Source organism: Cynocephalus volans, chromosome X, assembly GCF_027409185.1.
Source record: "Cynocephalus volans isolate mCynVol1 chromosome X, mCynVol1.pri, whole genome shotgun sequence".
In the NCBI taxonomy this organism is placed as follows: domain Eukaryota; kingdom Metazoa; phylum Chordata; class Mammalia; order Dermoptera; family Cynocephalidae; genus Cynocephalus; species Cynocephalus volans.
Genome location: NC_084478.1, coordinates 171,322,474 through 171,347,486, shown reverse-complemented (window position 1 = coordinate 171,347,486; position 25,013 = coordinate 171,322,474). Strand labels below are relative to the sequence as shown.

The following is a 25,013-nucleotide window of genomic DNA, read 5'->3' as shown; positions in this document are numbered from 1 at the left end:
TCTAGTAGGTAAAAATAAATCCTTGTTAAATATTGCAAAGCCAGGAGATTTCAATAGGAAGCACTTACAAAAGTGATGAAAGGATTTGAGGAGTTAAAAGGAGATGAAGTATTTTTTGCAACAGCGCCGCTGCCAGACCAGGAGGCCAAAGACAAGGTAGACTTACTGTCCATTCTTGGACCTGAGAGCGCCCATAGAAAGCAGATACTGAAAGGGACAGAGCTGGAGGACTGGAGGAGAGAGGGTGGGAACAAAGGCCTGGGTGGGGCAGGAAACTGAGAAGAGAATGCAGGACTGGGACAGGGTGTTAGGAGGAAAGAGTGTGGAGCACAGTCCCACAAATTGAGACAAAGCCACTGCTCATACTAGAGCAATAAGCCTAGTACCTCTGAGGACATGTGTATCAGTCCTGGACCCTCTGATCATGCTCAAAATATGTACAGGCAGAGAGCAAAGCTAGAAGGCTGGGTAGAGGGGGCTGGAAGACTGATGAGGGGGTTGGGGGGAGAGGCCTGGGGCAGGGCAGGAGGCGATGTGGGACTGGAGGCTAGAGGAGAGTGCTAGCAAGTGGGGGCATGGGACAAAGTAACTCTCACGCTGAGAAAAGGCAGCTACTACATCTGCCAGGATAGTAAGGCCCGTTCAAGGGGCCACATGTGTCAGTGCTGGACCCTCTGACCACCCTCAGGAACCTGCTTAGGGTTAGGGGGCGGAGCTGGAGGACTGGGGAGAGGGGAGTAGGAGGTGAGGGTGTGGGACAGCCTGAGTCTGAGACTAAAAGCAAGTCAGTCCAGTTGGAGAAGGTGCATGTGTGTCACTGCACCTCTGAGCACCCTTAGCAGCCCTTTAGGGGAGGGGCGTGGCTGGAAGAATGGAGGGAAGGGCAGTTTCAGATTTATACAGACACCGACTCTACCACTCAGCCATCTTGCTCCCAGAATTTACCCGAAAGATATGTCTACATTTGTCTACAAAAAGACTTGTACAAGAATGTTTATAACAGCTTGTATTTGTGCATCAACTTAGTTTAAACATGACTGTGAAGAAATATATTTTCAGTTAAGCAAAAACTGAGTTTATCGCCGGCACAACTACACTAAATAAACTTCTAAAAGATGGACTTCAGGAAGAGGGCAGTGATCCCAATGCAAGAATTTGTAAACACAGAGCTAAATAGAAACAAAAACTGTTTCTTTAATATTAATACTTATAGTTTTAATGGGGGGGCCTAAAAAAGGGGGTGAGTCTAAATATCGGGCCACCATAGTAGGTAAGAAAAGAGGGCACCTTAGACTTAAAAGGTGTTCGAAGGCTGTTGTATTATTTGGGAGGGGAAATTAAGATATTAACTTTAGTTTTGCAGGATTAAGTTTCAAGAATAACTATTAAAACAAGAGAAATAGAGTACACGACCTCGGAAACATTGCATTGAAGAATCTTAAGAGCAGTGAGTGTCCTAACGAATGTTTATTTTACATGGAAGGAGAGGATGATTCTATTCAGCCTGTAGGAAGATCACCATTTTTCTCATTGCTGAAAAAAATGAATCTTTTTGCTTTGGCACCTCTACATGGGCTGCATCTGAGTGAGAGAAAGACAGAGAAGTCAACCTTTAATCATTTCTGCATATTTGTCCTTGTGGTTATAAAAGAAATTACCAATATTTTTATATAAAACTCTGGTCATTTTTCTTATTATCTAGTCCTTGAAGCTTTGTCAGGCCTCCTAAAACAGACATCAGGAAGCATGGGGCACAACATATCGGTTGAAGACTGGAGACAGAAACCTTGTAAAGTCTTCTAGAAAACAATACTTTAAGGCAATGGACGCCTGGATGGTGACACTCACATACGCTTCGGTTACTCCCACCCACGTTGCCAGTGCCTGCCTCACTTCGCTCAACCTGTTTTCTCTCCTGTAATGCCAAACTCCTGTCCTCTAGACGTCCACTAGTTGAAATCCTCTCCAGTCAATACTCATTGCCCAAAAACCTTCCATAACTGAAGTCATTGTTCCCTCCTTTGACTTCCCATGGTGCTTTGTGCTTGCCTCTCTAATTGTCTGTTTATATGTTTGTCTCGAGCATCCTTCCCCCACTCCGTTGATGGCTGTTTTAAAATCTTACCACTCAACTTAGGTATCAGTTCTCTGGGAAGTCATCCCTCAAACCCCCAGGCTGGGTTACCTGCCTCTCCAGTCCTAATCGCGGTTGGGTTTGTTGAATGAATAAATAAATGAATGAATAACAGGATTGCTGAATCGATATAAAGAACCCAGTTGAGGTTAACAGCACAGGTTTGTAGAGGTCTGCACCAGGTCTGCACAGTTCTGTGTCTTGTTTTTTTTTTTTTTTTTTTTTACATATTTTGTGATGTGAGAATGGAAGTTTAACATTTTTCTTCTTATTTTTAATTGACATAATAATTGTACATATTTATGGTGTACAAGTGATATATTGACACATGTATACAGCGTGTGATGATTAAATGAGTGTAATTAGCATATCCATCACAAGAAAACGTTTATCATTTCTTTCTGTTGTGAATACTCAAAATCCTCTCTGTAGTTACTTGAAAATATACAATAAATTGTTGTTCACCATAGTCACCCTACAGTGCTAGAGAACACTAAAACTTATTCCTCCTATCTAACTCTACTTGTGTCTTTTTACGATGCTGAAAATGTTAGGATTCGTTTTGCTTCTATGAGAGACCAACAGTTCACAAAAGATGGATAAGTTTTAAAACTCCATGCTAACACTGATCGTGCCTCCAGTGACTGCCTATCTACTAAGGCCCTCAGCAACCACAGCTGAAACATACCTGATGTTCTGGGAATGGAGCAGAAGGACTGCTAGTCTTTAAGTCTCCTTGGGTAGAAGTCATGGGTTGAGCTCCCATTACAGTCGGAACCTATGAATTTGAATGGAAAAGAAAACAAAACGTGAAAACTTAATGAGCATTGAATTGCTCTCCTAATACCAAGGGGACAAGTAGCCCCTCTAGAATAAATACATTTAATAAAGGTCATCTGAAAGGAATGCTAACTGCCAAACAGAAAGACAAAGAGAAAAATAGATCCGTGAAGGAACTGCTACTGAGAAAGTGTGAATGGGGGAAGACCTAAAGAATAGTTCTTGAAAAGCAGAGACGAATTAACTGCAAAGTAAGGCTACAATGTACTCTACTAGAAACAGAGTTCCCACATTTCAAGGCCAATGTATACTGTTGTGTATGTTTCTTTGATGGAATCCTTTAGTGCAAGTTTGTGACTTGCTGTGGCCATTTAAAGGTTAAATGTAAAGTACATGTAGGAATTTGCCAGGTCAAGGGGGTAGCTGAGATAGGGTCCCAAGTGAACAAAACCCACTGGTAGAAGAGAAATGCAAACAAGCAAGAGAAAGAAACTAAAATTTACCCCCACAAAACACCATAGTGACAATGGAATAATGTCCCTGCTTTCTTTCTGATTATAGTAATTTCGGTCTTCTCTCTTTATTCTTGGTCAATCTAAATAAAGGTTTGCAAATTTTGTTGATCTTTTTAAAGAATCAACTTTTGGTTTTGTTGATATTCTCTATTGTTTTTAAATTCCCTATTTCATATATTTCTTTTGTAATCTTTGTCATTTCCAACTTATCTTTGCTTTTGGTCTAGTTTGCTCTTTTTTTTTTCTGTTTTCTTAAGGTAGAAGCTTACATTACTGATTTGAGATTTTTCTTATTTTTAATGTAGGTATCTACAAGTATATCAAAAAAAAAAAAAGATTAACTTATTAAGTGTGGCAACAACAGCACATCATTCTTAAATAATTGATAACTCCCAAGAGATTTCAAAGGCCTTCATTTCTAACATCTGTTTTGACCTCATAATTTTCTTTCTCTCTCTTTTTAACTCCTAACATTTAACAATTAATCATTATTATTTTTTTTTTTGAACACATACGAATTGGCTCTGGAAATATTTAAGGGAAAAGTAGCTAAGTCCCTTTCCATAAAAGGTAATAGTTTGGAACCCAAATTTCTTCAGCCATTGAAATTAACTTATGAAGACACTTAGCCAGGTTCTTCAAAACTGTTGCATTTCGCCTGTGCTTTTGACTAAACAAAAATTGCTGGCTTGGTGCTGTGAGTGTTGGGATTGTTCTCATGAGTGCTTTCACAGGAACACTCCAGAGAAAAGGCAGGAAGGAGCAGGGCATTTGAGGTCAGAAAATCTTGGCTGTGCTGTTTGACCTGAGGCAAGCTGAGCAACCTCTCTGAATCTCAGTTTCTTCAAGTTTTAAATGGGGCTGACATTTTCCTCTGGTTCTTAGGAGGACCAAAAAAATTCTAAAAGGAAATAATACATTTGAAAACACCTGTACACCACAGGCAGTCAATAAATATTAGTGGAATGTTAAAAAAATTAAAGTAATAATACAGCACAAATGTTACCATGTGGAGAATGCAAGGAGTAAAATTGGAATTCCAGGTGGCGGATGCACAGGTGCAGGTATCAAGCTGCCTGCTCATTTCACCACTAATTTCCATTTTTGAAGGTTGACACAACTTGGCGTCAGATCTAATGGGAAAAGAACAGTCTCTTTAATAAAGGTTATTGGGGGACTGGGTATCCATGTGCAGAGGAGTGGAATTGGGTCCTCATCTCACACCATACTCAAAAGTCCACTCAAAACCGATTAAAGACTTAAACATAAGACCTGGAACTGTAAAACTACTAGAAGAATACATAGAGGAAAAGCTGAATGACATTGGTTTCGGCAGTGATATTTTTGGATTTACCCCCAAATGCTCAGCAACACAAATGAAGATAGATATATGGGATGACATCAAACTGAAAAGCTTCTGCACAACAGAGGAAATAATTAACACAGTGAAGAAACAACCTATGAATTAGGAGAAAATATTTACAAGCCATCCATCTGAAAAGGGGTTAATATGCAAAATATATAAGGAACTCAAGCAACTCAAAAGCACGAAAACAAATAGCCTGGTTAAAAATATGGGCAAAAGACCTAAACAGACACTTCTCAAAAGAAGACATACAAATGGCCAACAGATATATGAAAGAATGCTCAACATCACTTATCATTAGAGAAATGCAAATTAAGAACACAATGAGATATTAGCTCACACCTGTCAGGATGGCTGTTATCAAGAAGATGAAAGGTAAGTGTTGGCGAGGACGTGGAGAAAAGGGAAACTTTGTACACAGCAGCCATTATGGAAAACTGTACGGTAGTTCTGAACAAAACTAAAAAATAGAATTAGCATATAATCCAGGAATCCTACATTTGCATATATATCTATAAAGTAAGTGAAATCAGTGTGTCAAAGATATATGTGCACTCCCATGTTATTGCAGCAGTATTCACAATAGCCAAGGTATAGAATCAATCTAAGTGTCCATCAACAGATGGATGGATAAGGAAACGGTGGTACATATACACAATGGAATACTATTCAGCCATAAAATAGAATGAAATACTGTCACTTTTGACAACACAGATGAACCGGTAGGGCATTATGCTAAGTGAAGTAAGCCAGGCACAGAAGATCTCACTTACATGTGGAAACAGAAAAAAAGTCAAACTCATAGAAGCAGAGTAGAATGGTGGTTACCAGGGGCTAGGGGACGGGGGACGTAGATTGAGGAAATGGTCAAAGGACACAAAACTTCAGGTAGACAGGAAGAACAAGTTTAGGAGATCTGTTGTACAACATGGTGACTCCAGTGAATAACAACGTATTGTATTGCTGAAAACTACTAAGAGAGTAGATGTTAAATGTTCTCACCACAAAAAAACAAAAAAACGATAAATATGTGAGGTGATGCATATGTTAACTAACTAGATTTACTCATTCCACAATGTATGCATACATGAAAACATCCTGTGTGTACCATAAATATACACCATTGTTATCAATTAAAAATAAATAAATAAATGTTCATGATATATTTTTCAAAAGATTGTTGCTAAAATGAAAATAGACATGTCCAGAGTTGGCAGCATTACATATAATGCAGACATACAATCTTTTATACTTAGGTTTACTAGTCAATCAAGCTTATATTATCTCTATTAGATATTTAAGAATATAAAACTATACATCCAACCTAAGAACAAAAGGTACAATAAAAATAAATTGCTTAATTCATGTTAAGCTTGGCACTAAAAAAAGGAGGGAAGAACCATACGTTTAACTTTTTAGTTTCTTTGCTTCTGTGATATTTTTTATTTTTTGCCTGATTTGTCAACAACAACAAAAAAACTTAAGATGATGACTGGCTTTGTTCACTGTCATAAAACTTTCACGATCAGGGTTCCAGTCAAGACGGCAGGATAGACAGGCCCCAGTGTCACTCTCTCCCACAATCAACCAAGTTTCAACTATAAAAAAGCAACAACAGCCAAGCTGGGTCCACTAGAGCTCAGGGGAAGAGGAGGAGAGACCTACAGAGCTCATGAAAGCTGGAGAAGCCAAGATGAGAGAAAGCAAAACGATTTGGAGCATTTCCTGCCACAGGAAGGAAATGGAGCTGCTGAGCACATGGAGCAGGAGCCGGCAGAAGCCGCAGCTGTGTCCTTCAGATGAAGTTGCTTGGAGGCAGCAGGGGAGAAGAGGGTCTTGGTGGCCCCCAGGACAGCAAGACCACTAATAGGGTTCCTGTGGACCCACATAGGAATGAGAAGCCACAACAACTGAAAAACAGGAGCCATTCGGAGGCCGGTGAGTCATCACAAGGGACCAACCGGCACACGGCCCCTCCAATGGGAAGTGTTTGCAGCATGAGTGGTGGGGGAGCCTGGCCCACCAGGGGCACACTGGGGCACAGCAAGGACAGCCGATCTGCCCCTCAATCAGCGCAGGACCAGTCAGAGGAGACTGGTCAGGAATATAGAATTGCATGGGGTGCAGTTTGATGAAAAAACTCAGGCCCACATCAGAGTTTCTACACAACCCAAGTGCACCAGGTCTCTGGAGAGCCAGAAGTACCTATCAGGTCAACCATTAAACCCTGAGCTGCACAAAAAGCCTTGGGAACGGAAGGGGTCCCCGAGGAAGCAGAAGTCGAGGCACGGGGTGGTTTCTTCTGCCTCCAGTGGATTTCCATCTTCTGGAAGGGGGTTTTCTTCTTTGGACACAGGACTGACTTCATTCGGGTCACTGGGTCACCGGGGGTGCCTGCACTCGCTGCCATGTCGCTCGCTGGGAGGGGACGGGCAACATGGGACGTCCATCAAGTCCTCCTAAAACAGTGAATGGCAGAAAGGTCACTGCAGAGAGAACTGTCGAGAATGGTCGAGAAAGAGCAGCAGTGGAAGGAGGCGGCCTGAGGTCGCCACGAGGAGCACGACGAGCAGGACGGCCCAGGGGTCCCCGGCAGCTGGGATCCCTTCGTGTCCTCAGCAGGATCCCAAGAAGGTGGCAAGAGGAGGAAGCAGCGGAAGCAGAGGCGGCGCTGGCAGCAGAGGCCGAGGGGGCACCGCGTGATCGCGGACCGGGGTTCACGGTCGCGGTGGCGGCGGCAGACACGTGGGACGCGGCCGCGACCTCCCTGCCCTGCTTTGCCCCAGCACTAAACCCTGAAGGCGGTTGCGGATCTGTCCCCCTTTTCACCTGCCCGGACACTCCACGGACGACAGGCGCCCTCCCAGCCGCAGCGGGACCGTGAGGCACAGGCAGGTGTCTGAGGACGAGCTCACGGCGTGACTCCCTTTCCCGATGGCGCACCCTGTTGGACATTAGAGTGGGGTCAGTGCAGCGCGACCCGAAGGTCCCGCCAGTCACAGCCGGCGCCGCGCTGTCGGGCGCTTTTCCTCCAGGGGTGCAAACTTGCCTTCCCAGTTTCCTCTGAATTCAAGCTTCAGTTTTGGCTAAATCTCCTCTCTTTTTCTTGGATCCATAATGATTCTTTCTGGCAAGAAGTTTTCTTTGGCTGAGCAGTGCCACCTCCAGCTGCTACAGGTGAGGGTCGCGCTGGGGCAATAGGCTGCTTGTTCACAGACACACACGACACGGTCAGACCCCGAGCAAGCGCGCTGAACCACACGCTTCAGGTTGCAAGCACGGGCTCCTTAACAAACCGTTTTGTGCTGGCGAGATCCGGCCCCGCTTCCTGCAACTGCTTTATCTGCACGACGTGCGGCTGCTTCCTGGCCTCGAGTGTCCAGCACTGAGTAGAGCCCGGCTGTGCCTGCGCTTCTCCCGCACGCTCCCTCTCAGCGACCGTCGTCTTGCTTTTCACAGGAGCACCTGCTGTTCACACTGCAGTTGCTCTGTCCTCTTGGAAGTGAGCTTGGCAGTGATTTTAAAATGCCAGTGGTTTTAATCTAGCAGTGTGCAAACTGGGAATTTTTCTAGTACAGTCCACGTAGCGGTGCCACAGGCTGGGAAGCCAGGAGCAAGTGTGATGTGCAGCTTTAAAGGGACCACTGCGGAAGAGTTTGCCTTGTGCACTTGGCTTTGATCGGTACATGCTGTAGCCAGTTGGGCAGAGGATACACTGCTGTTCAATGCTTATTGTGCAAAATGTAACCCGAAATGAATAATGTATTTTAAGTGCTAACTACATTAACAAAATGTAAGTTATTGAAAAAATAAAAAAGAGAGGGATAATTTAAATCAATGACAATCAACAAAACCTCAAAAAAGTGGAATGAATGAATAATACATAAACTTTGTAGGGATTCTAGACAATACAGAAAAGGACAAAAAAGAAGACTGACATCAACCATAATTGTCACATTCAGAAATAACTAATGTAAACATTTTGTATTATTCAATTTGCATGTATAACGCATACATAGAGTATACATGTGTGTGTATATGTGTGTACGCACACACACACGCACGTCTGAAATGTTACTATGCACACGGTTATGTGAATGAACAGTTTGCCATGCCATTAAACAATCTTCTACAACAGTTGTTCTCACTAGAAGAGCCCCTAGAGGAGTGCTGTGGACTGATGTCCCCCAAAACTGAGTCCACATCATGACAGTGAAAAGAGGGCGGGAAATCCTATTATGGTAATTCAAAGGTGGGTTCTTGAAGAAGTGATTGGACTGTAGGACCACAGCATAGTGAATGGATTAATAATAGTGGTCACAGGCATGGTTCGGAAAGCATTATCACATAACAGAGTCTCTCTCCCTCTGCTCCACCATTTTCTGCCATGTGAGACCCCGGCATTGCTATAATTCTCCACCAGAGATCTTCACCACATGTGTTCCCTAGACTTTTGACTTAGTTTCTTTGGGAAACATACATTCTTGTGAAGAGTCTGGAATCCCGCAAAAGACTGAAACCTCCATTCCATACCATCATTTACAATAGCTGAATAGTATTCCATCATATAGCATTCATAACCCATAGTTTTAGTTCATCTCATATTTTTAAACATTTAGAATGAGAAAATTTATTTAGAGGGAGACAAAATTAACCTATATTAAAGATAGTTATTAACTCACCTGCAAGGTGGTGAAATGTTTTTCTCTTCCAAAGAAGCTAAATGCTGTTTTAGTGCTTCAAGTAAACTCCGGGGTGGCTAAAAACAGTTATGAAAGATTTATTTTCTTATACTTTTAGAAACATCATACTCTCCTACATGATAAACATATTTTGAACAAAAATTAAGATACCTCTATAGCAAAAGCATTAAAGCCAAAAGTAAATTTATTATTAAAAGTAACATCTTGGTATCAAGTCAAATTCTCAAACTATGCTTTGAAATAAAAATTTTAAAACAACAACCAAGACTCTTAAAATTATCAAAGGACAACTAAAATACCTATCCCTCAAGAAGACATTAGGCTTGAAATAATTCATTATTCATGGTTCCTTCACAAGTCAACAGATCAGTAGGTAAAACCTAGTGGAGAAGAGGTAGAGCGGGGAGAGAAGGCAACAGAGAGATAGAGAAACAACAACAAAAAGAGGGACGGAGAATCTCACTCATATTAGCAAATTCATTATCACGCATATGAAGAGAAATCCAGGTGTCGCCATGGTCTTCGGTCTCTGCTAAAATGTCCCCTCTTCAAGAGGGATTTCCTTGACTACCAACAGTTTCTTTAAATTTTTTTTTCAAAGCATTTATTTTTAGTGACATTACAGATTTCTTTGTATATTTATTGTCTGTGTCCCTGCAAGAGAATATAAGCTTCATGAAGGCAGGGATTTTGTCTGTTTCATTCACTGATGAATCTTACGTGCTTGGCACATAGTAAATCCTTAATTAATACAGTTGACCCTTAAACAACACGGGAGGTTAAGGGTGTTGACCCCACATAGTCAGCTGAAAACCTGTGTATAACTTTCACGCGTCATTACTGTGGAACCCACACATAGGAAAAGTTGGCCCACCTTATACATGGGTTCTGAATCCTGGGAATACTGCACTTTGCCCTGCAGTTTGGCTAAACCCACTGTTGCAGAACCCGCATGTAAGTGGACCCTCACAGTTCAAACCAGTGTTGTTCAAGGCTCAAATGTATTTGCTGAGTGAATGTGGGTGTATCTTTTTGTTCTCCATTTCCATTAAAACATAAGGCCCATTCCCCACCAGGGTTCTATATCCCGCCATCTCCCTCCTAATCCACTCACTCTCTATTCAAGAAAATAATTATTAATAATTTACTATACACTACGTACTAGGGACACAGCCATTGGAGGGCTTTTAAGTGAGGGGTGAAATAATCAGATGTGTATTTTGGACGTTATCAGACCTGAATTATATAAAACTAACGGCAGAGGGCTGAGTCCTACCAAATTTTAGATGTGTCTTCAATGCACCCCCGTCTCTCCATCCTGCCACTACACCATCGTTCTAGCTCAGACTGTCACCGTCTCTCCCCTTCCCACTCAGTGTCATACTGTAAGTGAGAGGCGAGGAAGAGGGTATCAAGGAGGAGATGGGGACAGAGGAAGACCAGCAGATTTGGGGAAAAGATGAATCATATAAACTGCTGTGCTGGCAGTGGGAAGAAGGCTTAACAAAGAAGTACTCACAAAGGTGTGTGGGGGCAGAGCTAAGGGCCAATTCTGAGGGAATAAATAACAAAAATAAATAACAAAAGTTATCAGTATTTGAACGACGTTGGTTGGAAACATTATTATTTTTTTTTTTCAGCTGATTTGCTTTCAGACAATCCACCGCCAGCTGTAAATCTGTGGAAACTGTGCCACGCAATCTTAGTGAACATGATTAGCAGAAAACTGCTTAGAAATACCAAAAACGTAAAAAGCACCAAAGTGCTGGCTGGTTAGCTCAGCTGGTGAGAGCATGGTGCTGATAAAATGCACCAAGGTGCTTTACATGAAAAGAGGAGATGTGAGGCTGTAATACCTCCTTCGTGAGGCACAGTCACCCTCCAGCCACCAATAGCACAGAAACGCTGGGGTAACTGTAGGAAAATGCATCTGGGCATGTGTCGGGGTGGAACCGTCCAGCAGGTCCCCACGTTTATGCCCCTGGAGCTCTGAGGTGGATTGTGGCCCAGAAATGTATGTTTGAACTACTTTCGTGAAAAAGGAAAACGCATCCGATTGCAGACAGAGCAGACCCTGCTATGTGCATTTGCAGGAGTCACGTCCAGCAGGAACTGCAGGGAATGGCTGAAAGGAGAGGACTCACACAGACAGACACACAGCCAGCTGCTCACGGAAGGAGGCTCGGTGACTCCCAGACGATGGCAAAGTCAAAGCAGAAAGGACTGACGGATCAAGAAGATGAGGGAGATTTCCTCTTAAGAAAGACCAGATGCAGAAGGGATCTCTAAACTGGTGAGCAGTTTAAACCTAGCAGGTTAGCTTCGATTCACGTTAAGTAACAAGTGTCAGAAGCACAAGGAGAAACTGGCCGATCCGCAGTCACAGAGCAAGACCTTCACGCTCCTCCGTGGGATCCAGCAGCAGGTTGGCTGAGAAAGCCCCTTGAAACTGTGCACGGTTTTGAGCAGACCTCTCTCGAGGAGACTGACTGAGGGGGGCAAAGTGGGGCTGCCTCAGTTCCTGCCTCCCTGCTGTCCCACGTAGCCCTGCATGCCACTCCATTCCAGGGCTTCCAGGACAGCCCGGGAAGCACGTCTTCACAGGAGCAGTTCTGCCGACTGCTGAAGGCTACGACAAATGACTTTCTGCACTGGCTGAGGGCCAGGGGCCAGCGTACTGATAAGGAAGCTCTTCCAGTACAAAGAGTTGATTTACGGAGCAGTGAATTGGGATCTGGATGGAAGTTTGCTAACAAGGCCCCTGGCTGCCTTTTGCAGACTCTCCCGCAGCCATCTAGTTTGTTTTTGATTCAGGGATCCTGAGGAGTGGAGCTGAGGTAAGGAGGAGAGAGGGTGGCCCAGTGGAAAATGTCACCCTCCAACTCAGGTTACTCCTCCTGGCAGAGGTCCCCTTGGAGCTCAGGCCACAGGTGCTGGTCAGTTCATGCTCGTCTGTGCCCAGCAATGGCTGAGGCCGTGGTTCTCGGTAAAGTTCCTCTTCCTACCTCCAGCACATCCCTCAGGGAAGCAAGCTCGATGCAGAGAAAACTCAGAGGACTACATTCTGTGGACATCTAGCCATGCTTCTGCAGTCTCTGCTTCATCTTTTTCAGGAACCCAGGGGCTGGGATTGTGTCTCATTCATTATAGCTGAGGAGGGGTCAAGCCCTATTGTTTGTGAATCGATGCTGAGTGAAACCCACTGGTTACGGTGCCATGGGGCCATGAAACTCCGTCTTCTCCCCTACTACTAACCCAGGCATTGTCATTGTCGCTGTGTCTCCCCACCACTGCTCATCTGACTTCCCATTCGAGAAGCTGGGTGTTATTTCACCCAAAAGTGCTTTTCATTATAGACTGATCTGTGTGATTTGATGTCTGTGCACCAGTCCCTTTTGATTTATCTGTACATGAAGGAATGTTTGTACTGTGAAGCATCCAACAGAAACTGCCCCTTCTCTGCCACCAAATCGAACACTTTGTCTGCGTCTGCAATTATCTTTTCTTCCTTGCCTCCTCTCTCTTCTTATTTGAGATCATTGCTTCCATTTGTGCTCTGGATCCAATACCCTCTCATTCCCTGAGAGATCACGTTCAATCTACTGCCCCTCTGTCCTTCCACTTCTCCACCCTCTCTCTTCACAGGCTCCTTCTCGTACACATCACTGCCATGTGAACCAGGCACTGTGTGAGCACTCCCCATGTGTTATCTCAGAGAGTCCTTCGTTATCCCAGTCCCATCCAAGGCAGGTCTGTCATGCCAGGGCCTCATATATGAGATGGGGACAGCTGAGGGGATGGCTGTGAAAGTCCTGAATCTCCAGGTTCCTCAGAAACCTTGGAGCCTCCTTTGTGGGAGGTAAGGAGGCTTCTACCCAACAAGTTACACACCCCATCAAGATTTGCCCCACCTCCCCTCCTGGACTCTAGGTCTAGAACTAGAGTTAAACCACTGCAAAGCTACGCTGGAGACATGCCTCTGAAACAGCCCCCACCCAGCCTCCAAGCAGAATAGTAAATAAAATCAAGGTTGCCTCCCATGAGGATGGCAGAAATTAGTGCCAATCTTACAGACATAAAGGATGCAGATGTGATAGTCCCCGTCCCCATCAAAACCAGTCAGGCCCTGGAGAATGACAAACGACAGCAAAATCAAGTAGGAACCCAATTGCAGCCACTGTGCCAGCCACTATAGTTTCTTTGGTAGAGGTGACTTAACACAGCCTCAGGTACATGCTATGTGGTTATTGGTTTGGTGAATGTGCTGCGTTCCAGTGTGAATCAGAAAGAGGTCACAGGCGAATGGAACGGACAATGGTTACATTTATAGTTCGGACCCAGGGCTAGGTGAACTCTCCCACCTGCTGTCATAATATGGTCGGAAGAAGTCTAGACCTGCTGGTCACCCCTCAGAACCTCAAATTGATCCACTGTATCCATGATGTCATTAGAACAGGATCAGATGAGCAGGAGGTGGGTAGCAGAGTGGACTTGGGAGAGATACACATTTCTTTCACAGTGGTAAAATTTGTAGGGTTCCAGTGGTCAGAGGCCTACCACGACGTCCCATCCAAAACAGAAGATGAAGTATTTCAGTTTGCACCTCGCACCGTGAAAAAGAAAATGTGACACCTAGTAGGCATCTTTGGGTTCTGGAGACAGCATATCTCCACACCAGGAAACATTGCTTTAGCCCAAATCCCAGGTGACCTAAAAGCCTACCACTTTAATTTGGGGCCCAACGTAGGCAAGGGCTCTGTAGCAGGTCGAGGATGGGCCAGAAGCCCTGCTGCTTAAACCCCAGGGTACGTCTGGGATGGAGCACAGACAGGTCCAGAGGGGTAAGCAGGCTGCACAACCCCATCCACACCTGCTGCACTGCCACCTCTACCTCAGGTCACACCCATGGCCATGTGGGGGACCCCTGATGACCAGTTGCTGGGGGAGGAAAAAGCTTGAGTTCATTTGAATTTTACAATATTGCTATGAGATAGGCGAGAGCATGACACCTATTTCGCAGTTGCAGAAACAAGGAATAGACGAAGGAAATGAGTTGCTTGAGTTCACACACTGAAAGGTTGACAAGACAGCCCTCAAACCTAAGTTCGTTATCCCAAATACCTGACTGTTTCCACTGACCGGTGCTGTCCATTTTGAAAGCACGGTCTATTCGTTATACCACGCATTGCCATATATATGACGTGCATGGAAAGATTTGTATTATCTTTTAATTCTATTTTTCCACAATCTTTTTGAAGTGCCCTTGTATATGTTTGTTATTGACGGGGAAATTAAAATACACACACATATAAGTATATGGCAAAGAATGGAGTCTCAGATGATGATTAATATAAATAACAAATGAACATAGAGAAAAACGGTCCACTTAAATGCACAGGACAGATACACTTACCTGAATAAGATTTGGAATGTTGCTCTGGTCAATTCCAACTTGCTGAATTCAGAAAAAAAAGGGGGCAAAAAGTATATATTACAGCAGGGAATGGCACCAAAAAAATTAACTGAGAGACTATTGTGCACACAAAAGAGAAAACACCCCCCAGGGCACGATGCCTTCCTCGCGTGATGCCCATCTAGAGCAAGAAAAACATGTCAGGCTGAAGGATGCATTGGACACTTAAGCACAAACTTATACTTGTCCTAACAGTAGACTCTGAAAGAAAAGTCTTGCCAGATACTGAGTCTTTGCTGTTTGGAGAAGAGCTAAGCTGTATTTTGGATATGGTGCAAATGTGTTCTAATTTTCCAAGTAGTCAGGAGTCAGCCACTATTCATGCTGTTGTTCTCCTGTGGATAATATGTCTTTGTTCTCTTGTTTTCCAGAAGTTTGACTGTCACTTGCCTATGTGTGGTTCTCTTTGTATTTATCCTGCTTGGGGTCTCCAGAGTGTCATCACCTTATATGTTTCTTTCTCTCTCTGTTCACAGTCCTGTTCTACCTCTTGTCCACTGTCTAAAAAGACTTCCATCATATATATTTTCGTCCAGTTCTAGAGTTTCTGATGAGAGGGGAAACTTGGTACTGCCTATCCTCACGGCTACAAACAGAAGTCCTTGTAAGATTGCTTTTTAGCACAAGTGCATTGTAAACGTGCTCAAAAAAAAAAAAAAAAAAAGCGAAGGACCTAATTTTAGCTTTTAGTTTTACTATTTACAAAGTAGTTAAAACTACTACCAATTTCTGTGTCTCTGTGTAGTGATGTGGTTGGGGGAGGAGGTATAGCTACACCTGACACTGAACTAATGCAGAAAACAGCAGAAAGGCCTTGGATAGAAACGGATTTCTGTACCTCTGCAACCTTCAGGAACTGTGTCAATTTGGTGGTTTTTTCGAGGAAGTTGATGTAAATCCCCAAACTCTCCTTGCACTGGTTCTTCCTCATGTCAAAAAACTTGTCTAAAAATAGAAAAAAAAAATTAGCAGGAAGCAGCCAATGTTGTAGCGATTTTCAAGTTTCACTCCATTCTACTCTATTTTAAGCTGATTCTGTATATGATTTTAACCTGTTCAAAACAATCATAGTTTTGATCCACTTATTTTCTGCTTGAACAAGCACAAATAGCACTGTTCAATCCCTGGAATCAACAGATTTTTAAGGATTAAGTACTGTATAACAAACACTAGTGCTGGGAATATGCATGGAATTTAACAGCATACACGGATAGTTTAGATTTAAATGTCTCCAACTTCTGGTCTATAGTCTTTGTGATTAACAGCAAGCTCTGAAACGCTCTGAGGAAGGTGCTGTGTTTCCTACTCTTTTATAACCCTATAAATGTACTAGGCATTTCTTCAGTTTAAGAAAAGAGCTTAAATTCCCATCAATAATGTTGGGAAAATGCTTGCAATGAAATGAACCATTCATTAGGTCTAAATGATGACAGAAATTTCCTGAGAAGCCTACAAAATATGCTTGTATATAATCTATAACAGTAACTTATGTAATTGACTTTACCTTCTGATAAAAGTCAGAGCTGTCTTATTTGACTTTGGTGGAAATGGGCCTTAATGTGTACTGTATAGACATGGCAACCTAGTTGATTCCCTGGTAAATTTCCCAGAAATATCAGTTAACATGTGTATAAAAATGGAAAAGCCTTGTGGCTAATTCGACAAATAATTTTTAACCAAAAAAACAATGTAATATCTCATTGTTTAAAAATACACATGAGCCTGCAAGGACTCTCTATTTTAAATCTAAAGCAAATATGAGTCTGAATGTAGAGGTAAAAGATTTTCACAAATAAAGTATTTTTACCATCTTATCTTTTAAAAAATATTGTTTATTCTTTATCCTACCTAGCAGATTAAGGATCCCTTCATTATAGGCTGCAAAGAGACGAAGAGCATCTCTAAAGAGAAGCATAAAAGCAGCACGTATTATACCATTAGTTAGTTCATCAGGATTTGCCTGAAAATTAAATAAAAGAGTCATCAATTACCACCACAGTTAAAAAAAATCCTTCTCCCATCTATAGATAAACAATGACATTGACTGATATTAAAGAAAAAAAAAGGATTTCTAAAGTTCTTACATTAAAATTAAGAAGAGCATCCAGCTGGGTTTGAATAACTGGAAGCGTCTTTAGCAGCTGTTCAGTACTCATAGCTCTTATCACACCATCTCTCCTATAAAAGATAAAAGAAATTTATAAACATCAAAAATAAAGAATTTGAAAAGCACTGTGACATCAGCATCTTAACACAGAGCTGTGTTTTTGACAAACTACAAAGCAGACCACATATGTGTCAGTATTTCTTGCTTACAAACTAAGGATAATTACTGACCCTCTCTTGCTTTTTGTAACGTCAGATGCCATCAGTCTGTATGCGAGTGACTTTTCATTCAAATACCTGCTGTACCGTCTGATGAAGGCTGACATCGTATAAGCTAAAAATAAAATATTTGATTATTTCCAATTCAACCAATACAACTATTTATAATACACCAATATGCAAAACTTATCATTCCACATTTACCCGTACGCCTCAGCAATGTCTCTGTAAGCACAAAAGGTAGAACGGCCTTTATTCATCATCTAGTCCCACCTGCCTCAAATTTTCTGTTAAAGATTATTTTTTAGTTACTGAAAGACTTCATATCACCCCATGATGTGGTGTTGATAGTGATATTCCTGAACAGAGGGAACAGTTGAACTTTCCCAGCTCCTTTCACATTTCCACAGAAACGGCTGTAAATTCTTGGCACTTTCCCATCGCCACCTCCCCTTCTCCAGCCTTCCTCCAATTAGCAAATGACCCTGACCCCAACTTCATAGAGAAAATGGAGAAAGAAAGGCCATGGGAGAAACCCAATTTCCGGTTACCTTGATTCATTTACTCAGTTTATTCATTCCTTCACCATTATTGAGTGCTCACTATGGGTGAGGCTCTGCTAGGTGCTGGAAGTTCAGCAGTGAATTAAATAGACAAAAATCCCTGCTCTCATAGCGCTTACATTCCAATGGAGATTGTCAGACAATTACGCAAAAATAACATAAAATAAAATAAAAAGGAAAACACAGAACACAGGCAATTAGTTGGTAAGAAGTGGCAAGAATAAAACTCAGGCCGAGAGGTGGCATAAAGGTGTGCTGCAGTTTTAGGCAGGCTGGACAAGGCCTCACTGAATAAGGTGGAGGTGTCATTAACCTTTTTTCCTCTAGCACATAGCATATTCTTAGTACGCAGTCGAAAATGCATTATACCAATGAACTTAGGGATTATTCACCTTTATAAAAAGTGCACCGCACCACACACTAGTTAGGTTGTTTGTGGATTTATTTATTATTTACTTATGGAACAGGTACTTTCATACACAAATAGAGACTTTTTTTGATTGCAAGTGACAGAAACCCAACCCAAGTTGGCTTAAAATAATTGAGACCAATTTTCTTAACTAGCCAGGGTTTTCAGAACTTTCCCCTCCTTGACACATGGAAACATTTCCATCAAGGACCCATCTTACCTTCTATGACGCTTATATCCAGGAAGCTGTGTAACGTGAAGAAAGAGGGTCGAGATGCAAGATGTTGGATGAAACGCTGTGAGACAAATGGGCCGAATCCTAAAATTAGTTTCTGGACACAAAGCTAGTTTATGAATGAGTTTGCCCTTATGAATGTATATTTGACAGAGTTCTGCCATGCAGGTTCTATCTATTTCAGGAGTATTGATTAAGTTAGGCGCGATCACATTCTGGGCTGGCCAGTACAAGCATTCGCTGTGCTGTCAGTTACCCTCTGTTTACCTAGTCCCCAAATTAACAAGGGGTTAAACATGAAAGTTCATGTGAATACACACCTTTCCTCCAAGACTTTCTTTCTAGCCATTTCCCCCTTTTGATTTTGAATAATTGTAAGTTACAGAGAAGTACAAAGAATAATAGGATACATCTGTGTACCCCACTATCTAGAAATGAGAACTGCTCAGTTTTTGACATAACTGCTTCCAGTCTATTTTTAAAATAAAAGGAATAAAGTATTACAGAAAAAGCTCACGTACCCTTTGCCCTGTTCCCAAGGCCAATTTCCTTTTTCTCCTACTACTAGAAGTAACTGATGTCATAATTTTTAACATGCTATCTTTAAAGTCTATTTTCTTTATAGTTTCATATGTATTTGTTCCATGGACAAATATTGTGTGTATGTTTTAAAATTTACATAAATGTTATTGTACTCCAAATGTCATTCTATAACTTGCTTCCTCGATTAGCATTGTTTTTGAGATCTAGCCTTGCTGGTATACATCCCATTTAGTGTCATATAGTATTTCACTGTATAACCACACCTCATTTTACCTGTTCCGTACTGATGAAAATGTAGGTGATTTCCAGTTTTTCATTATTATAAATATGTTGTGAGAAATAGATTTGCTGGGTCACCAGCTGGGTGATTTTGTTGAATGCGTTCCAGTGTTCTCCTCTCCACAGTGATAAACTACACCAGCTAGTAATTTACACATCATCTGCAGGGTATTTCCCATTTCCTCAGTGTCTTCCCAACTCTTTATTCTGTCAGAAATCTTAAATTGTGCTAATCTGAACATGTTCTCAGACATGCTATCGGACATGAATTAGCTGTCAGACATTCTGGTTTCCTTTTCTGTGAACTGTTGGGTTCTTTCGCTCATTAGTCTGTTGTATTGCCTTTTTCTTACAATGATGTATTCTGAATATTAATCTTTGGTCTGTAATATACATGTCGCAAATACCTTCTTTCAACTTTATGGTGTCTTCCCGACTTGAATGTCATAAGCACATTCTACATTTTTTTCAGTTTCAAAATTTAGTTTATTGCCTTTCGATAGTTCCTCCATGTGGAGTTTATTTTTGTATATAAAGTAAGATAAGGATCTCATTCTATTTCTTCCGTAGGGATGCCATTTGTGCCAACAGACTTTCTTGTAATTATTTCCCCCTTACTTTCTCCTGCATGTTTTTAGTGCCACCTAGCTCATATATAAGTAGGGTTTCATTTCTGAGCTCTCTATTAAGTTCCATTTATATATACGTTCTGTTTTTCCCAATACCCTACTGTGTAATTACTATCGCTTTATAAATTTCAAAATAAAGCCAATTTCTAAACCCTAATTTTTAATGCGATTTTACTGAGACAAATTGTAAATTTAAAATAGAAAATGATAAGTAATTTAATGCTATAGAGCATTTCAGGTGTTCTATGGAACACTAAAAGTATGTGCCTATGGGGAGAGGAGGACAGGTGATGATATCACACACTCAGGTGTACAGTTTCCCTTGGCAAAGTAAAGCAGTTATGGAGTAATACATTTTAAAGTTTTTTTGGGGGGGAGGGTTTAAATCATCTAAAGGATTAAGAGAAATACCCACTCTATTATCCACTTTATTACCCAATGGCTACTTTACCAGTGGCTAAAATGGCATACCTCAAGTAATACTAATGACAAAGATGCATTCATTAATAAAAACAGAAAAAAACATTTTTAATACTGCTATTCACTTCCCCCACTTGTCACTAACAAAAGCAAAAGGTAATACGCCCTTGACAAAGCAGGAACATTTCGCACTTGCGTGCACGCAGTCTATTGTACCAGAAGGAAGAGAAGGCCTCCCGCTGGAGCGCACAGCACACTCACCTCATTTCCGTGGACCATGAGATGATTCACAGTAACCAGAGCTTTGAACACCACCACCCAGTTACTGCTCCTCGTTTTCTTATAAAGAACGTCAGCCAGATGTTGAACGCTCATATTTGTTTCATTGATGTACTGTATTAGATCTAAATTAGAGACAGTGACAAGCATTAAAATACAGACAGAAAGTTTTTGAAAACAAAATTGGTCATTTTAACTTAAATACAGATGCAGTCAAATCTCAGAGAAATGACAAAGGAATAATCAAAAACATTTTCTTCATTACATATATTACCATCTGTACTGATATGTGTTACCTGATATGAACACCTGTTTACCCTCTTATCCTCTACACTCGATGAGGGCAGGGACTGTGTCCATTTCAGTCACCAAGACCTAGCACAGTAGATGGCCCATAAAGGTTATGGTAAATACTTGTGAAATGAATGAATAGTACTCAAGAAGGGAAGTAACATACCCAAGGTCATACAGGTAAAATTGCAGAGCTGGGATTTGTAATTAGATTTGTTTGAGTCCAGAGAGTAAGCTTCTACCAGTGTCATTACCGACTCTCTCAAGGGAAGTGTGTAACTACTGCTCATCCCTTAGGTCCCAAGAAGCCATTTCTGGAACATGACGTCATCATCCAGGGTTTGTCATAGATATTTCCCCAGAATCTAGCACACAGGCTGCCCAGAATAGTGCTTAGCAAACTTCAAAAACATATGTATAATGGAACTTAATCTGTTTAACTTAGTAAACAGTGAGCTGCTATAACACATGCACATTATGATGAGGATGAGAAGGTAAAACGTCAGCAGGTAAGTACAGATTAAGTCAATGGATAGTTTTTAAGCAAAATACCAAAGTGAAGTGGGGATCAAAGTGTTAGTCAGCTGCGAAGGCTTCAGAGCAGGAGGATTCATGCGCGTTGCCAGCAGCACGTGTTGCTTATGAAATCAGGGCTCACTACAAGCTCAAGCAATGGACTGTGGGCCTGGCCTGGGAATCTTTAACAGCTCCCCTCAAGAATGAAGACCCCTCCCCTTCGCATCACACACAGGAGCCCAAAGGTGCTGCTGGGGACACTCTAAGGCCTGTGTACTCAACTCACAGGCCCTGGTTAAGAAGTGCCTGTGGGAGCACTGACTCCGCAGATGTCACGGTTTCTACACAAACGGGCCGGAGTGGCCTTGGCAAGCGAGAACCTTTGAAGAAGCGTGGGTGCTGCCCCCTTGTCTCCTACCTAAGTTCCCTGAATAATTTCTACATATTTCGGAACTGGACATAAAACCGCCAGTGGTTCTTTCACGTGCTTCCAGACGACTGGAAGTGAGAGTCCACACGACGCCTCGCGTGCAGGTGTCGCCAGAGGGAGGCTGGCGGGAGCACGCCGGGCGCCCGGGTTAGAGGGTCCCCCAGCCCTGGACGGCAGGAGCCGCGCGAGGTGCCCGGCCCGGACGCTACTCACAGGCCAAGTGTTTCGGCTTGGGCTCCCTGGGCTCCTTGGTGGTCGCCTGGAGGGCAGCCTTGGATGCAGAAGACCCCATGAGTGTGGCGCGGGCTGCCCTCCTCTTCCACGTAAGTGTGACTGGCACCCCTAGATGAGGACACCGAGGTGATGGCCTGGCCCCGCAGGTGGCGTTCACCATGCAACGGTTCCTTCGTGCAGCCTGACGTAGACCCCTGGCATTATGAGGTGGGACCAGAACTCACGAGGCGCCAGGATTCTGCAGGAATGATGGGAAAGGTGGCGCAGGGGCAAAGGAGGGTAGTGCCAGGCACACGCTCAGATTCAGAGGGCAAGGTTCGGGCTAGGGACGGGGCACCTCCAGAGGAGGCGATTTCCATAATCCACGGCCAGTGGCACGCACCAGACATATTGAAGAACGTTCTGTGCTCTTTAGCACCCCCAGTGGAAGGTCAGTCAGCTACCAGGGTTATAGAGCCCCTCTCTGCTGCGCATGCCCGAGCACTGGATTTGCATAAACCAGCCGCTTGTGGTCTCGTTTTCCCGGTGTTTGTGCTGAAAATAGGTCTAGGTCTAACTAGCAAGGGTAACTTTTCTCTAGGGGTGGGCCTAGAGGAAAGCCTGAAACCCTGGGGAATGGCTTGTGACCTAGAGGTGGGTCCTGTAACTAGAGCCCAGGGAAACTGAGCACCTCCTATCTCACTATTACTGGGTGGAGTGTTCTAATTAAATCGGTATTACACTTCCTGATATTGTGTCACAGATAACTAACACGGTTTTTATTTTTTAGACCCTCCCCCCCCATATTTAAGTTTGGAGAGTTTCTTTTGCTATGTCTCCAAGTTTACTGATCTTTTCTTCCGCAGAGTTTAATGTGTTGTTAATCCCACCCAGAACACGCTGCATTTCTAATATTGTATTTTTCATCTCTAGAAGTTCCATTTAGTTCTTTTCGTAACCTTTTGTTACTTGCCTCATTATGTTCACGTTTTCCTTTAAACCTTGGGTTTACTCATAATAGATATAATCGTTATTTTAAAAGGCTTTTCTGCTAATTCCACCACCTTTGACATTTTGAGGTTTGTTTCTATTGACTTATTTTTGCCTTCTGTATGGGTCACGTTTTTCTGCTTCATCCTCTGCTAAGTAATTTCTTTTTTTTTTTTTTTTTTTTTTTTTTTTTTTGCCTTTTTCGTGACCGGCACTCAGCCAGGCCGGTCCTATATAGGATCCTAACCCGCGGCGGGAGCGTCGCTGCGCTCCCAGCGCCGCAGTCTCCCGAGTGCGCCACGGGCTGGCCCTTTAAGTAATTTCTAATTGGATGCAAGATAGTGTTAATTTTGCTTGGCTGAGGTTTGTATTTTGATGTATTCCTTTAAAGAATGCTGAAGTTTGTTTAGACATACAAATACATGACTTTCAAATCAGTTTTATCCATCCAAGGCACGTTTTCTTAAATAGCTTTATTGATATCTAATTCAGATATCATACCATCTCCCCATTTAATGTACAATTTAATAGTTTTTAGTACATTCATAGAGTTGTACAACTATCAGCATGATCAATTTACATCTGTTGAGTTGATCATGTGGTTTTTGTCCTTTATTCTTTTAATACAATGTATTACATCGATTGATTCTTGTGTGTTGAACTAACCTTGCACTCGGGATAATTCCCACTTGGTCATGGATATAATTCTTTTCAAATGCTGCTGGATTACGTTTGATAATATTTTGTTTAGGAATTTTGTATCTATACTCGTAAATAATATTGGGGTGTCTACTTTTCTTATGATGTCTTCATCTGGTTTTGGCTTCAGGGTAATATTGGCCTCATAGAATAAGCTGGGAAGTGTTTCCTCTTCTATTTCTGAAGAGTCTGTGAAGAATTGGTGTTAGTTCTAAATTGATATTAATTTAATCATTTGGTGGAATTCACCAGTGAAGCTATCTGGTTCTGAGCTTTCCTTGGTGGGAAATTTTAAAATTACTAACTTAGTCTCTTTATTTCTCATAGGTCTATTCAGACTTTTTTATTTCTTGATGGGTCAGCTTCAGTGATTTGTGTGTTTTTAAAATTTTTTCTTTTTTTCTTTTCTTTTTTTTTTTTTTTTTTTTTTGTCTTTTTCGTGACCGGCACTCAGCCAGTGAGTGCACCGGCCATTCCTATATAGGATCCGAACCCGTGGCGGGAGCGTCGCTGTGCTCCCAGCGCCACACTCTCCCAAGTGTGCCACAGGCTCGGCCCAAAACTTTTTCTATTTTATCTAAATTTATGGGAATAGTTTTCCCTAACAATCCTTTTTCTATTTGTCAGGTTGGTAGTTTTCTCTTCTTTTTCATTCCCAATTTTAAAAATTAAAAATTTTTTTCATAGTCTATCTAAAGGATTATCAATTTGGTCGATCCTGTCAGAGAATCAACTTTGGTTTTATTGATTTTTCTCTATTGTTTTTCTGTTCTTTATGTTATTTATTGCCACTCTAGTCTTTATTATATCTTTCACTCTGCTAGCTTTGGGTTCAATTTGCTCTTCTTTTTCTAGTTCTTTAAGGTGGAAAGTTGGGCTATTAATTTGAAAGCTTTTCTCTTGTTTAATCTAGGCATTTACAACTATAAATTTCCCTCTGAGCACTGCTTTTACTGCATCTCATAAGATTTCGTGTGTTATGTTTTCTCATAGCATTTTTTATTTTCCCTTGTGATTTCTTCTTTGATCCCATGGGGTTTTAGGAGTTTGCTGTCTAATTTCCACAAATTTTTGAATTTCCAAAATTTCCTTCTGTCACTGATTTCTCATTTTATTCTATTCTGGTCAGAGAACACACATTGTATGATTTCAATCCTTTATGTTTATTGAGGGTTGTTTTATGGCCTAACATATGGTTTAACCTATGTAATGTTTATGTGC

At 42.0% G+C, this 25,013-nt stretch overlaps 1 protein-coding gene across 1 annotated transcript; it reads right to left on the bottom strand.

Moving 5' to 3' along the window:
* Window positions 1–8,060: 8,060 nt before the first annotated feature.
* On the bottom strand, window positions 8,061–22,182 carry LOC134368584 (phosphatidylinositol-binding clathrin assembly protein-like). Its single transcript, XM_063085011.1, has 10 exons — window positions 22,104–22,182; window positions 20,636–20,778; window positions 18,489–18,564; window positions 17,309–17,411; window positions 17,056–17,149; window positions 16,820–16,931; window positions 15,810–15,916; window positions 14,912–14,953; window positions 9,478–9,554; window positions 8,061–8,244 (listed from the first exon to the last, which is right to left on the bottom strand). The coding sequence occupies exons 1-10, from the start codon at window positions 22,180–22,182 to the stop codon at window positions 8,061–8,063; spliced, it is 1,017 nt and encodes a 338-aa protein (XP_062941081.1).
* Between the last annotated feature and the right edge of the window lie 2,831 nt (window positions 22,183–25,013).

Bases quoted from the DNA above. Each gene is read 5' to 3' on its own strand.
- LOC134368584 (XM_063085011.1), bottom strand. From the start codon at position 22,182: ATGGGGTCTTCTGCATCCAAGGCTGCCCTCCAGGCGACCACCAAGGAG. The intron at 20,779-22,103 runs GTGAGTAGCGTC...TCTCTAATTTAG, and splicing joins CAAGCCGAAACACTTGGCCT to ATCTAATACAGTACATCAAT. The intron at 17,412-18,488 runs GTAAGATGGGTC...TTTTATTTTTAG, and splicing joins GGATATAAGCGTCATAGAAG to CTTATACGATGTCAGCCTTC.